Raw genomic sequence first — 12,823 nt, 5'->3', positions numbered from 1 at the left:
CCTCGTATAGTAGTATTACTTCCGTTTCTATCGGTCTTTCCCTGATATCTTGTCACGCCGTGCTAGGGGTTGCAATCCTTGCCACTACGCCACCGTACCAGATGTCTTCACCAAAAGAGACCAATACCAAAGTCCCTGACTTTGATATCTGCAACCACTTATCAATCTGTTCAGACCAGTGTAGGTCAATCACGTGACAACCGTCACATATCTTATATTTAGCTACTTTGGGGATAGATATAGGGGCTACTTCGTATTCTACTCCTTCCGCTAGCAGTTGGGTTATCTTATGGGATGTATCGTACCTGCATCAAGGCATAGTTCTTCCTTTCCGTGGTAGGATTTAATGCAGGCCTGCTAACGGACCTATATGTAGAAACAACGGTTCGCAACAAGGCTAGTATTAACCGGCTAACCGAATCTATGCCTAGTTGCGTTAGAGAGCTACATCGCGTATGGGGCTACTATACGCACTATTGCAGAGGAGAAGCAGGGCTTTGACGTGTTTCATTATTCAATATACTTAAGAAACACTAATATAAGTAAGCCGGTGGCTAAGGTGTTGAAGGTCAGTGTGCTGAAACGGGGTCAGGCGGTCAGTAGGATATACCTACCACCTAACACACTGAACAGATGGCTCCAGTACCAACAGATCCCATCTGTCGGTCTTATCAGACGAAGATCGTGGTACTGGTTATAAGAGCGAAGCTCTTACATGTCTGGTGCGTGAGTTAGTCGGATATGCCTCTGATACTCGTATCGTAATAGTAGGATCTCGAACGTAAAGATAAGCTAAATAACTAGATAACTAAATAACTGACTGAAAAGCGAAGGTGAAGATATAGATAAGAAGGAGATGATGATATGAAGATGAGGATGATGATGCGTGAAGATGGAGGACTTGTGTTCTACCCTGCCTCTGTGCCTCTTAAAGAGAAAATAAACTTTCTCCTAGCCCCGTAACCTATTTCCCTGATGTCCGGCCTTACCCCGTTACAGTGCCTCGAAGTGGGGTCGGTGGGCTCGAGACTTTTTAAGCCTGATTTAACTAGCCCTTCTGCTCCCTTGATCGTTGACGGATATCTGCATGTAGCTAAATACAGTGAGGCTCGTTCGATCCATACTTCTGTGATAGATGATAATCACTACTAGTGTTAGTAGGCGATAGTACGGTTCTAACGGTCTTAACTTCCGGCTTGGAGGGTTGTTTGAAGAACCGTTAAGACCTCGGCTAGTTTACATATTATAGGGACCTCCCTGGTGAACAGACTTAGTGGCTTTCTCATTCTAATCGTTTTGATCCATTTGCCGAATAAATGAAGACATCACAATACCAATCAACGTAAAAATTGATAACTGGATTGTTGAGTTGAAAAGGTTCGAAACGCCAAAAATGGGTAGCTCGCTAAGGGATTCTGACCTTATAGGTGGATCACGTTAGTGTTCGATCTCATTCCGACTCCACTGCAGATCCTGCACAGATCAAGAACTCGCTTAACTGTAACGAGGCAGAGATATTGCGAGTGCGAATGGAATTTGCGATACCAGATAGCCTCTACTGTAGATACTAAACTAAATAAGGGACGAAAACGATGGGAGTTACAGGTGCCCGTTCCTCTGTTAGGGGAACGGTCTGGGACAGCCCATTCCGGGGTGTCCCTGCCTATCGTCCTGGTCTATGTGGCAGGCGGCACAAAAACCAGAACACGTGGTGGTCGAGAGCAGGAGGGAAATTCTTCCTCTCGTGACCAACCCTCTCAAATGCCGCGTGTTTCTTCACGCCGTCGAGCTCCAGATCGTGTCATGATTGCGTGTTGCTCAAACCCCTGGTGATGCAACCTACAAGGAAGGTAATCATGTCGATTAACGGTACCAAAGATGCCTGCGTCGATCTAAAGCGGATCAAGGTCTGATTGGGTACGATTCATGGCGCAAAGAGTATTTACTCGTAGTTGCGCGATACTCAAGAGAGAGAGGCGCTTGGGACGACTATAGACTTTCCATGTGAGTTCGCCTGAGCGTACAATCAGACAAGGAATCCTTATATTCCATCTATTCTAGAAAAGACCAAAGTCCGAAAATGTATCGAGCAACATATCTCGCGCCCCTCTTTTCGAAGTCGATTGAACTGAGATATTGTGAGAGAATCTGTCAAGGCCAAGATAATGGTTATGGACCAAACCTTCGCAGTCGACCTGAAGGCGTCGACAAGTTATAAGGTTTTTTAATGGCCTGTTGGACGGCCAGTATGATCACGCCATGATAATCTGGCTCTCAAGATCACGTTTATTTAACCATGAGCAGTCCTCTTCGTACGACCAATCAAGAAGCCTTTCATACCTTCATTCCTAAAATCTAACTTGTTCTGGATGTGATCTCGTTCCGAAGACGACCCAATCCAAGGCCATGATCCCAACATGTAGCTCGCGACGTTTGGTTTCGCACCGAGAGGAAACTTAGAGTTCTCATTGGCCCCGGCATCTCAATTTCCGCGGAGGAGCGAGTTGGGAACGAACCCTGTTGTTTCTATGGACAATTATGATGGATTATTATCATTCCTAAAGAGTTTCATGGAATCCCACGAGTGAGGGTAAAATTCTGGAGTCAATAAGTGAGCACGTTAGTATGAGATAATCAATTGCGTTCTGAGTGATTGGTTATACTGGAAATGATCGGTGTCTGATTGCCTTGTCTAGCTAGGGTTTTGTCAAGTACTCCTTTAGCACTCCGAATCCGTGAAGTTCTAAACACACCACAGGATCATTCCGATTAGGATTAGTCTGCTTGCACCGACGACATTTGTCCCATCTTCTCGATTCGCATTTACCCGCAATCTTCAAATCGTGGCTAACTTGGTAATGTCTTAGACCCTTTACGTTACCTCGAAGAAGTTGAGAGGGAAGGTTCAGGCAAGCTTTCAGTTACTTGATGAATGCCACAAACAATAACTTAAGGCTGGCGGTCACCCGTTTGCTCCAAACTCTATTATACTGGTCCTCTCACCCGGACCCATCATCCTTCCGTGTATAGCAGGGTTACCTCCCTGACTATGCAAATAAGGTTTGAACAAGGGGCCTGCATCTCACCACCCACATACCTTCTCAGATCAAATTGTAGTGCAGGACGAATGGGATTGGGGAGTCAGGCATGCCACCGGTACAACCTCCTAGGTCCTGGACACAACAACGAATCATGCCAAATCCTTGATCTACTCCATACGCATGATTCACGATCTATTGGCTAAGCGTCCGTGTACAAATGGGATGTTTTGACAAACTACGTCGCCCGCAGTGGTCGGTTTTTTTTTCTTGCCACATATAACCAAGAAATCTTCAGCTCCGTAGAATAGTGTGTTTGTCGTCGAGATGCTTGGCCTCGAAGGTTCATGAACATCTCGACGACGAAATCTACGCGTACGCATACGCCCAATTGTCGGGATCATCGGAAATCTCGAAGTCCACTCCCAATGGAGCTCGACCCCGTCAAGAACCCGGAGTACTTCTCCACGGAGACGAGAGGACATTTGTACATTGGCCTGGCCGCGTTCCTCATGACCGCAGCGACGACGGCGGTAGCATTGAGATTCTACACGAGGCGCATCTTATTAAATCAGCTGGGGTTCGACGACTGGTTATCGTTTGTGGCGTTGGTGAGTCTCTTCTCCCACTGGCTACGGATGGGATAACGAAGGCAAATGACAGACGGAAGGCTGATCTAAGTTGCGTCTAAGTTCTTTACAATCGCAACTGGAGTAGCACAATGTTGGCGTACGTCGTCCAGCAGCTCTACAGTATTTATACACACAATAAACTGACCTTTCACAGTGACAAGGAATGGACTGGGACACCATATCGGCACGTTGCCACAGCCAGACGGGTTTAAAGCTTACATGCTGGTGCGACAAGACATTCTAATTATACAAAAATCACGTTAAACGCTAATGCTTGTCCCAGAATTTCTGGATCGTCATCGTCTTCTATAATACCAGCATCATGTTTGTGAAACTCACCTTCCTCGCGCAGTACTACCGAGTCCTGGCGATCCAGAAAATGCGCAGAGTCTGCTTCGTCGCCATGGTCGTGATTGGTAGCTGGAGCTTTTCTCAGCTCATGATTGCCATCTTTATATGCGTCCCCGTTGCCGGGTTTTGGGACCAGAGCCTCGGGGCGAAGTGCATTCCCACCCTACCAGAGTGGTACCAGAATGCGGCGGGCAACATCGCTACGGACATTGCCATTTTCGTCATTCCGTTGCCGGCACTGAGTAATTTGAACCTCCCGAAAACGCAAAAGCAAGTACCCTTTGAACCACCCTCTCTAGATACTTGTTTCTCGAGGATAGTGAACGCTCTGTAGAGCAGCCTACCCCTGAGACGTGTCTTCAATTCCCTTAGCTGGTCTGTCCTTTCGTTTATACTGACACCGATGCTTGACAGAATTATACTTATGGTAATCTTCTGCTTGGGATTCTTGTTAGTACCGCCTACTACAGGGTACCAATTAGTTGCCCCGTTTACTCATAACTAACCCCCAACAGCACTTGCGCTATCTCCATCATCCGCATCAAGTATCTGCGGTTGGTCGTCGATATAACCTGGGATAATTTTGACGCCTCCATATGGTCCCTGACTGAGATCTGCTCCGGCATCATATGTTCGTGCCTCCCCAACCTCCGGCCTCTGGCATCGCGCTGGAGGCATAGTCTGGCGATCCACATCACCAACTCCACACGGGGGTACAGGGGCTTCCCCCGATCCAACAGCAACAAATCAAATGATATCGAGGCGGGAATAGATTACCACCGGCGTCAGGGTCCGGAAGCTGTCGCGGCGATGCGTAACCACCATGGCAGCGAGGACCCTCTTCACGCCCACAATGATACGCTGCTCCGACATATCGACGGCGCCAACGAATATGACAACATCCTGGGGCTCCAGGAAGCGAGAGGGGCTACTCGATATGATGTAATGAGTAATCCAATCATGCGCAGGGCGGCAGAGGCAATATAGTTCCAGCCTGACTAGACGTGGATAAGGACTGGCATTTCACAGATACCTGTTGTGGAACATGACGGAAGTTTTATTAGCTACCACATGGATGTCTTCTTCACTATGAGGATCTACATAGAAAATATGATCAAAACTATGAACAATACCTGATATATGACAAAGGATCGTTTTCATAATCCGCGGTGACTGCTGCCCCTCAATAGCACTCAGCTGACCCTTCCTGTGTCCTAGCGACGGACGATGACTCAGATTTTGAATTTCAAACCCATGATCTATTATCCCCTCAGTACTGCTAGTCTTTACATCAAGTACTGTCTTCTGCATAACATACTTTCGAGATCCCACAGCCTGGTGGTCTCTACTGCCGAGCTGGTAAATCGACGCGCAATCGCCCGTTCTACACTTCTTATTGGACGTGGCCCAGCCGCCATTGCTCGGCTCGCTCGTGCTCCTATCTGAGAGGGTGTGCAGGTGGCCACGGAAGAAGGGGCGGGGGGTGCATACCGGGGCGCAAATTATACCGACATTGATCTCGATGAAGCACCAGACGTACTGGTCGAACTCGTTTACGATTGCGAGTAGGTATACAGGTAACTCGTTCAAGTCTCGGGATAGTTGGTTCACATCAGCCGATCTTTGCGGATCCGGTACGGCGCAAGGTTGTTGGGAGCCCAGGATGATCATGGACGGAGCGGTTCATGTCCCGCTAGGTCACTGTTGCATATGGTCTGATACTCTGGGTTCAACTCTTCTGCCCCTGTTGCCGATACAGGGGCGACAGTCGGAGGATGAGTCTCAGGAACTCTAGTTTTCTACGCAGATCTCTCGGAGTGTGACCTATGTCGAAGTGTGGATTCATATGATAGAAGAACACCACCCAAGAATGGCTTAGGGGCTACTCACCCTAAGTACCCAATCAGTACGAGGGGTTCCCATCTGGCCTTGGGGCTTCTCTACTTCCAGGCTTGACTTTCAGCTGCGAGTATTCGGTAAGTAATGCAATTCGGTAAATTCAGATATCTTGTCTTCGTCAACTTTATCAGCTCCTGTTGTTCTAAGCCAACCATTTCGCCAGTCGCCCACATCTGGTATCGACTTTCATCGTGAAGTATTCGTGCTCGTAGCCGGTGGGCATTTGCCATGGCGAACGTCTTATTTGCTAGCTGCGACCTCCCGCCCACAACGCTCCCAAACTTCCTTCCCGGTCAGTATAGTCGTAATAAACATCGCGATACCAACTGTCCCAGGATCCAATCTGATCCAACCAACTACCGTGCCAGGCAGGACAATATCGAGAGCATTCGCCACGACCATTCTGCCCAGCCCATGTATCTTGCCCCGCACCTCGCGAATCCATAGCCCTCTCGCCTTCTTTCTGTCCTTGGCGATATTTCGAAGGCGCTCCTGCTCCTTCTTCATGTCGAACACCTCTGGGTCGTCTGTCTTTTCCTTCTCGGTTTCATTATGGCCCTCCACTTTTCCATGAGAGAACCCATCGCCCGTGGCCGGAACAGGAGTGTAGGCCATGACCTGGACCATTTTCAGCAGCCCCGAAAGGACGCCGCAAACTAGGGATAAGAGCCAGAAGCGTTGACCTTCAACGGTGATGGTACGCTCCAATTCCTGAGTCCAAATAGCGAGCCCATCAATCTGCAATGCATTGACGATGGTCGTGGCTTCGAGAAGTAGATACATGCCATTGAATGTGCGCCCAAAGACGTCCAACCAAGCCTCGGTCTGGACCCATGTGGGATCCCGCGAGGCTTTGGGTGTTTGGGGCTGAGAGATGTTCATATAGAGGGCATGGGCGGAATGGAACGATTCCAAGAAGCGGAATAGTCGAATGAACCGCCGGCCTAATGCTAGGCGCTGGATGAGGGCGAGCAGGAGTGATTTCGTCACCACGGGCGAATGAGGTTTAGATGTGCTGTACTCCAGAAAGTAGATAACCAGACCCAAGATGGAAGGAAATGAAGCTATAATTTGGGCGACGGAGTGAAATAGTCTGAAGGTACGTTCAAGCCCGACTTTGATGAATTAGCCAATGAGATGAGTAGTCGGGCATCCCGCCCTAGGTCACCGGCATCAAGTCACAGGAAAAGGGTGATAGAAAGGCGAATGTGAGGCCACTGGTCCCCGCCCACCAGATGCGTTTGGAGGGACGCATAAAGGCAGGTAACTGGAACAATCAAATCATGGGGTTGCTGGCCTAACCGATTTCTTATCCAAAACAAGTACACTTGGCCCTTCGAATGCAGGCATAGTTCAGGCCCCAGCTTTCTTGAGAATCCCAAAGACAGTGGAACTGCTTCATGAGTTGAATAGACTCCATAAAAGCATGTGAGACAGCGAGGCCTATGGCGCAATGGAAACATGAAGAGCTTCAATGCGTACCTGAATCCGTGGTAAATGTGACGAGTTGTTCCCAGGAGTGTGACGCCATGGTGCCAATCGGAAATTGGCGGGTGCCAAGACTTCAAGACCTGCTGATTCTCTGGTAAACACGAAGGCGTGAGAAGACGTATGCGATGTAGACAAACTCAAAATCAAAGCACCACTAGTCCCTGCTCAACGTCTCGGGTAGTGTGAAACTACATAGGCAGATAGGAAGGAACGCTTGTGATTGAGTTTCCCAAACGAAGGGAGATTTCGGTGTGTCCCGTGAAGGCGCTAACGCTTTGTGGGCTTCATGGAGGGTTTATTATGGGTCGGGAACGTCGGCGCACCTGCCCCGAACCTAATCTCTCAACTTCAGATTATAAGCAAGTATTTTTCGCTACGCTGTGGTACAATAATTATTTTCTGAGTTCTGTGGATTTGGTTTTGATTTCCTCCAAGCACCGCATGAAATTCTGGCCTCAGTCGATGACACGACAACGTTCAGTGCATCTACGCCAACTCTGAAAAGTCTACTCCCCGGAGGTCACTATCCGACGCAGCATTGGGGCTCTCGCTCATGATGGGAGGATCTGCCTTAGCAGATGTTGTATCGCGTCATGATAATCTACCCAAGTGTTATGTTAATTTCCAATGTTGAGCAGATCGCTGTACCTTTGAGTTCGTGGGTTGGTCTTTCGTGGTGGGGAGTCCTGGTGCGAGGCACATATGCGTAGCTCGTCGTCGGCTGGCTGGCTTGCTGCGTGCTATCACCAAACACCCTGCGTTATTTGGTCAAGTGTTGTGAGGATTCTAAAGACTTCCACTAAGAGGATCTGCCCTTCACCATTTCATGATCACTGTTTATCCGCCACTACCATTTGGGGCTGCAACGATCTGGAGGAAGACTGCAGTCATCACCCATGGTGTTTATCATCCACCAGAGCTTGCTGAAAGGAATCCAACTTTCCGACTTGATAAATAGTATGGATCCTTGTTCCTCGCAGGCTTTGAGCCAGCGGGTCACGGCTATCAGTCTTCTTAATGAGAAGCTACCTCAGCCCTGGTTGAACCAGACTGACGGAGACGCCCTCTTTGCTGCAGTCCTGATTATCGCTAATCGAGCGTCCTTCATGGAGGATTCCATGATAAAATTCATAACCATGATTAGGAGATGCAATCTCGTTGCAACTTATCGTCACGCCAATCTTTGCGGAATCCGCCTTTAGCTCTTTCTCCGGGGAACCACACCTTAACAAGATGCAAAAGTTGATTGGTAAGCAAGGAGATCCCGAAAGAGGCGAGGGACTGGTCACCGGCTTTATTAAATATATACGTCGGATAGGGTCACTTTGCAGGAATATCACAACACTGAAATATTGCATTGCTTTACAGGAGGTGGTCAAAATTGTCAGGGTATCATGGGCGGCCGGTCCGTCCTCAACCCCTTGCTATTACCAGCCAGTACATGGCGTTAAGTGTTCATAGCTTGGTTCACGTTCTCGAAGCGCCTAATGGCACCGAGCGAGATGAGCCAAGAGAAGTTCATCTCCTTTACACACATTAAAAGCTGGGCCGTCCATCTATTACTCGTCCACGAATTTCTTCTCGACTATCTCCTTACGGATCATCCTCTCAGAGAAAATCAACGGCCTGTTCTTCATATTTGCGAACGACCGATTCTCTCGTGGGTGGAGAGGGTAATTAAGCGACTGCCGCCAGATCATGAGTTAATGGCCTGGCCAACTGCAAATCGTGCATTTCTCCAACATAGAGACAAGCCGCTCTTCACCGACTTATCATACACCCTGTCCATCTCATGATTCTTAAGCCTGTCGGACGTGTCTCTTCATCGGCAAGACCACCCGTAAGCGCTGGGAGGTATATTACAAGTGACGCGAGGTTTTGGCAAATCATTGCTGGGCTGCGCATATCACCATTTGGCAAGCCGTCGAAGTTTTCTTAATTTCTTGCATGATTGGTATTACGGAAAATCTAGTTTCAATTGCTTGAAAGCTGTTCAGGGTATCGCAGTCGCACCATCATGATTGGCTTCCCGCAACCATAACCAGATAGTTGCTTGGGCGATGGAAGTACGTGATCACAATCGCAAAGAGCATAGGAAGACCCTCAAATCTCCAAAAGAGCCATCTGACCGAATGAACACCAATGGAATCTTGTGCGCGGTCGACAACGCAGTAAATGGAGACGGGCTTAATGTGGCTCTAGATCAATTTACGACAGGCAGATTGAGGACGGCGCGACTCTCGCCACATCAAGAGTAGTTGACGCGGTAACTTTGGTGGGCAGTCCTTGTCAAGCTCCTGGCTTCGCCGAGACAGCCTTATATGCCAAGATATCGAACTGACCAACAATCATGCAAAGGAGTCAGAGTCTCTATTTCTGAAATTTGCGCCGGTTCTACTGTAGGGTGCTTTAAATCTCAACCGCGCCAAGGCAGGCGGCAAGTCAGATGCACTGTAATATTCCGAAAAATATGAGATTGCAGGAGATTCCGATAGAGTTTCGTCGGAAGAAAGACTACAGATTCAAGATGCCGCCGGGATGCCGTCCAAACTATAGAATGGGGGCTGGCCTGTCAACGTTCGTCAACCAGGGAATGTTGCCGGCACCGCATTGCTCCCAGTGTAACTCGGGATTCCGACCCAGAGGAAATCTCAAGCAATGACGCAAGGTGTCCAAGTCAGAATGCCCAACCACAGAGGCGAGTCGCGGTCGTCACACAGGATGCGAGTTCTGCTAAGTAAAAGGGGTCGGTTCAATTGCCTGAGCTCGCACGACCGAATCCGGCTCACCAAGACCGATAAAACACCACACCACCAAGCGCGAATATGAGGAAACGCGGCGTGGATAGTCTCTCGACCAGTAGATAATTCCCGGATATCGCGAAAATGGGCCAGGACGGTGGAGGCTAATGTCACGGTCAAGGAGGCATGGATGAGAATTTCTATTGATAACCGGCACTGCCATGTAGCTGAGCCACTATCAAAAAGTACGGAATGAAACAGTTGAATGCGCCTTTCACCGCTGTATAGATAGGGGGTACTCAGCCACTGCCGCCACCGCCACATACCGGCTCCCTATTCATAGATTATCCTTGAAGACTGATGAGTGACACAACATAGAGCTGACGAACCTGCCTGTGGTTTGATCATAGTATGTTTCTCTTTATTGACTTTTCTTGTGAAAGGCTTTTATCACCAAGTTCTGTGAACAGACGGTTTTTCATCAACTTGATATTTCCATTGTTACTCAACTCCAGAGTCTAATCAGTCATATTGGGGGTCACTTCGATGCAATTGACTCACTGAGAGAAGCCTCGTGTACCGCATGTTGACGACATAATCTTCACAATCATAGCAGGCGAATAGCAAGAGGATACGACAGCAGCTTGATGGCTGTGGGTAACAACGTTCGTTATCTTAATCTAAAATCTATGGACGTGTCAATAATGTGACTATTTTTGCTGATAAGATCGCGCTGATTATCAATGCTGGTGGTAGCCATATATTGCATACTGGTCCGACGGTGTATCCATTTCGCCTGCGAGTCGAAATGGCAGTGACGTTGGCAGATCTACTTTGTTTTTCTTTGTACAGCGGTTCCAAGGTTGCCTATGCTATGTTGCAGATACGCCTCTCTATATAGCTCAAGGTTTTCCCCAGAGCAGCTATCATGACTCCTCTAATGCGACCCCGTATCCCCAGTGCCAAGCCCTTGGAAATGGCACCACCAAAGCATGCCAGCGGCCGTCAAGCCTCTGATGACGTGGGCACGGCGAGTTCCTGCTTTCAATCTGGCGAAATAAAACCTAAAAGTTCAGTGAGAAGTGTCAAACAACGCAATAGCCCCCCCCTCCTTAGTAATTACACATTATCAGTACAACCCACACTTTGACCATAGGATACAAAAATGTAGACTCATCGTTTCCTCCGGGAAACGGATTCCAAATCCTCAAGACACCTGAACCAAGGGCCGTGCCCTCTGGAAGCTTGACAGGCCATGAGTCACACACGCCTCTAATCATTATGCGTCCTATATTCTAATGAAAAGGCCCCCACCACTCAACTCTCTCTCTGTCTATCTGTCCTCGTGGGGTAACGCAGGCCAAGGCGATGCCAAGTATTGAAAATCGCCCTTTGATCTGCAAATTCCCCAACATCTTACCTCAAACGGCTCATATGCGCTACTACTGTGATTCGTCTCCCGGCATGCGTTGCGTTGCGGGGTACATGGAACTTGGGCGATAGCGCATGGCTAGTGCGGGTCGAAACTATGATCTCTATGCGTGTAGGGTCTGTGGCATGTGGAAAATTCGTGGTCGATGCGGTTTATATAACTGACGTTGCCGTCTTAGCAATGGGAAAAAAGCACCCCATTCTAGCCTGTTCATCTTCACCGAACGAAAGCTGAGGCGAACACCTTACATCCATCCATAAGAGTCGTTTGAATAACGTTATTTGATTCTATCCATCCAAACATCCCGACTCGCCACCCATCACGGTTCGATGTCTCCGTACTCCAAGTACTGCTGCAAATGTGGTAGTATGCTGGTCATCAGCACCAAGTGTCCGTCGTGCCAGGTGAGTCGGGTATTGATCCTAGTTGCCTGTTTTAGGAACTGGTGCTAGACTACCTGATGAAATCAGTGTGGACATGCCAGCCAATATTTGTTAGAACACGAAAGCTAATTCATGTCCCGCACAGCACAAGGAATGCTCATCATGCATGTGAAAATAATTTAATCGCACAATCAAGGTAATATTCTCCCTTCTCTGTACTGATCATATAATACTAAACATAATCAGAACAGTTCTCTTCATTTCGTTGGATATGCATGGCCGGAACAGGTGCCTTATCAAAAGTATCACCGATTAAGTGGCTCATATCGTACACATCAAGTGACGGGCCGGAGATTGCACGAGTCAGAAAGCAGGGATAGTGTGTATGATCTATAGGAATTTAGGACCCTGAGATGCGATATCTACCTAAAGCTCAAGCAAAACGCCTGAATGAAAACTTCATCTTCTGCAACTGACGAAATTCTGGCATGTGCCCATTTTTCCCTCCTGGGGTACAGTGCGGAGCTATGCTTGATCAAGATGAACCATGCATCTTCCGGGTCATCTGATGTTTGGTGTAGCCACCTGGTCGTCTGGACTTATCAAAATGCGAACCTTCACGCTTCAGACCATTGCTCCGATGATGCTAACTATCGTTGCTGCTTGACCGCTAACCTCTGCATCTGAGATCCTCGAGGAAGTCCTGGGTGGAATCTCAGAGGCGCCGCTAAAGATTATACATACCTCCAATATCTTGCTATGTTGGAGACGGAAGTTCTGCTCCCGCACTCCCACGTCCTTGGACCTTGCCACCGCCTCGCACTCCTAGTCGATTCTCTTGTCGAGCTATATAAAC

The 12,823-nt window shown here is 48.4% G+C and overlaps 3 protein-coding genes across 3 annotated transcripts; 1 reads left to right on the top strand and 2 right to left on the bottom strand.

Annotated features, from left to right (window-relative positions):
* Nucleotides 1-3,466: 3,466 nt before the first annotated feature.
* Nucleotides 3,467-4,355, top strand: BCR38DRAFT_487261 (uncharacterized protein; the record flags this gene model as incomplete). Its single annotated transcript, XM_040864136.1, has 4 exons — nt 3,467-3,649; nt 3,731-3,767; nt 3,825-3,895; nt 3,954-4,355. 4 exons carry the CDS (start codon nt 3,467-3,469, stop codon nt 4,353-4,355), a joined length of 693 nt encoding a protein of 230 aa, XP_040713585.1.
* A 413-nt stretch (nt 4,356-4,768) lies between these two features.
* On the bottom strand, nt 4,769-5,692 carry BCR38DRAFT_487260 (uncharacterized protein; the record flags this gene model as incomplete). The annotated part of the gene is made up of 2 exons (XM_040864135.1): nt 4,769-4,949; nt 5,340-5,692. 2 exons carry the CDS (start codon nt 5,690-5,692, stop codon nt 4,769-4,771), a joined length of 534 nt encoding a protein of 177 aa, XP_040713584.1.
* Nucleotides 5,693-5,994: 302 nt separating this feature from the next.
* Nucleotides 5,995-7,728, bottom strand: BCR38DRAFT_440437 (peroxisomal biogenesis factor 11). The gene is made up of 2 exons (XM_040860703.1): nt 7,403-7,728; nt 5,995-7,035 (listed from the first exon to the last, which is right to left on the bottom strand). The coding sequence occupies exons 1-2, from the start codon at nt 7,449-7,451 to the stop codon at nt 6,161-6,163; spliced, it is 924 nt and encodes a 307-aa protein (XP_040713583.1). The 5' UTR covers nt 7,452-7,728; the 3' UTR covers nt 5,995-6,160.
* Nucleotides 7,729-12,823: the final 5,095 nt, after the last annotated feature.

Source organism: Pseudomassariella vexata, assembly GCF_002105095.1.
Source record: "Pseudomassariella vexata strain CBS 129021 chromosome Unknown BCR38scaffold_10, whole genome shotgun sequence".
Taxonomy (NCBI): Eukaryota; Fungi; Ascomycota; class Sordariomycetes; order Amphisphaeriales; family Pseudomassariaceae; genus Pseudomassariella; species Pseudomassariella vexata.
The sequence above is the reverse complement of the archived record's forward strand: the minus strand, read 5'-3'. Positions and strand labels throughout refer to the sequence as shown.

What these genes read in the sequence shown, in the direction of transcription:
- BCR38DRAFT_440437 (XM_040860703.1), bottom strand. Translation starts at nt 7,451, where the DNA reads ATGGCGTCACACTCCTGGGAACAACTCGTCACATTTACCACGGATTCA. An exon ending in CACATTTACCACGGATTCAG is followed by an intron (nt 7,036 to 7,402) that starts GTACGCATTGAA and finishes AATTCATCAAAG; the next exon opens with TCGGGCTTGAACGTACCTTC.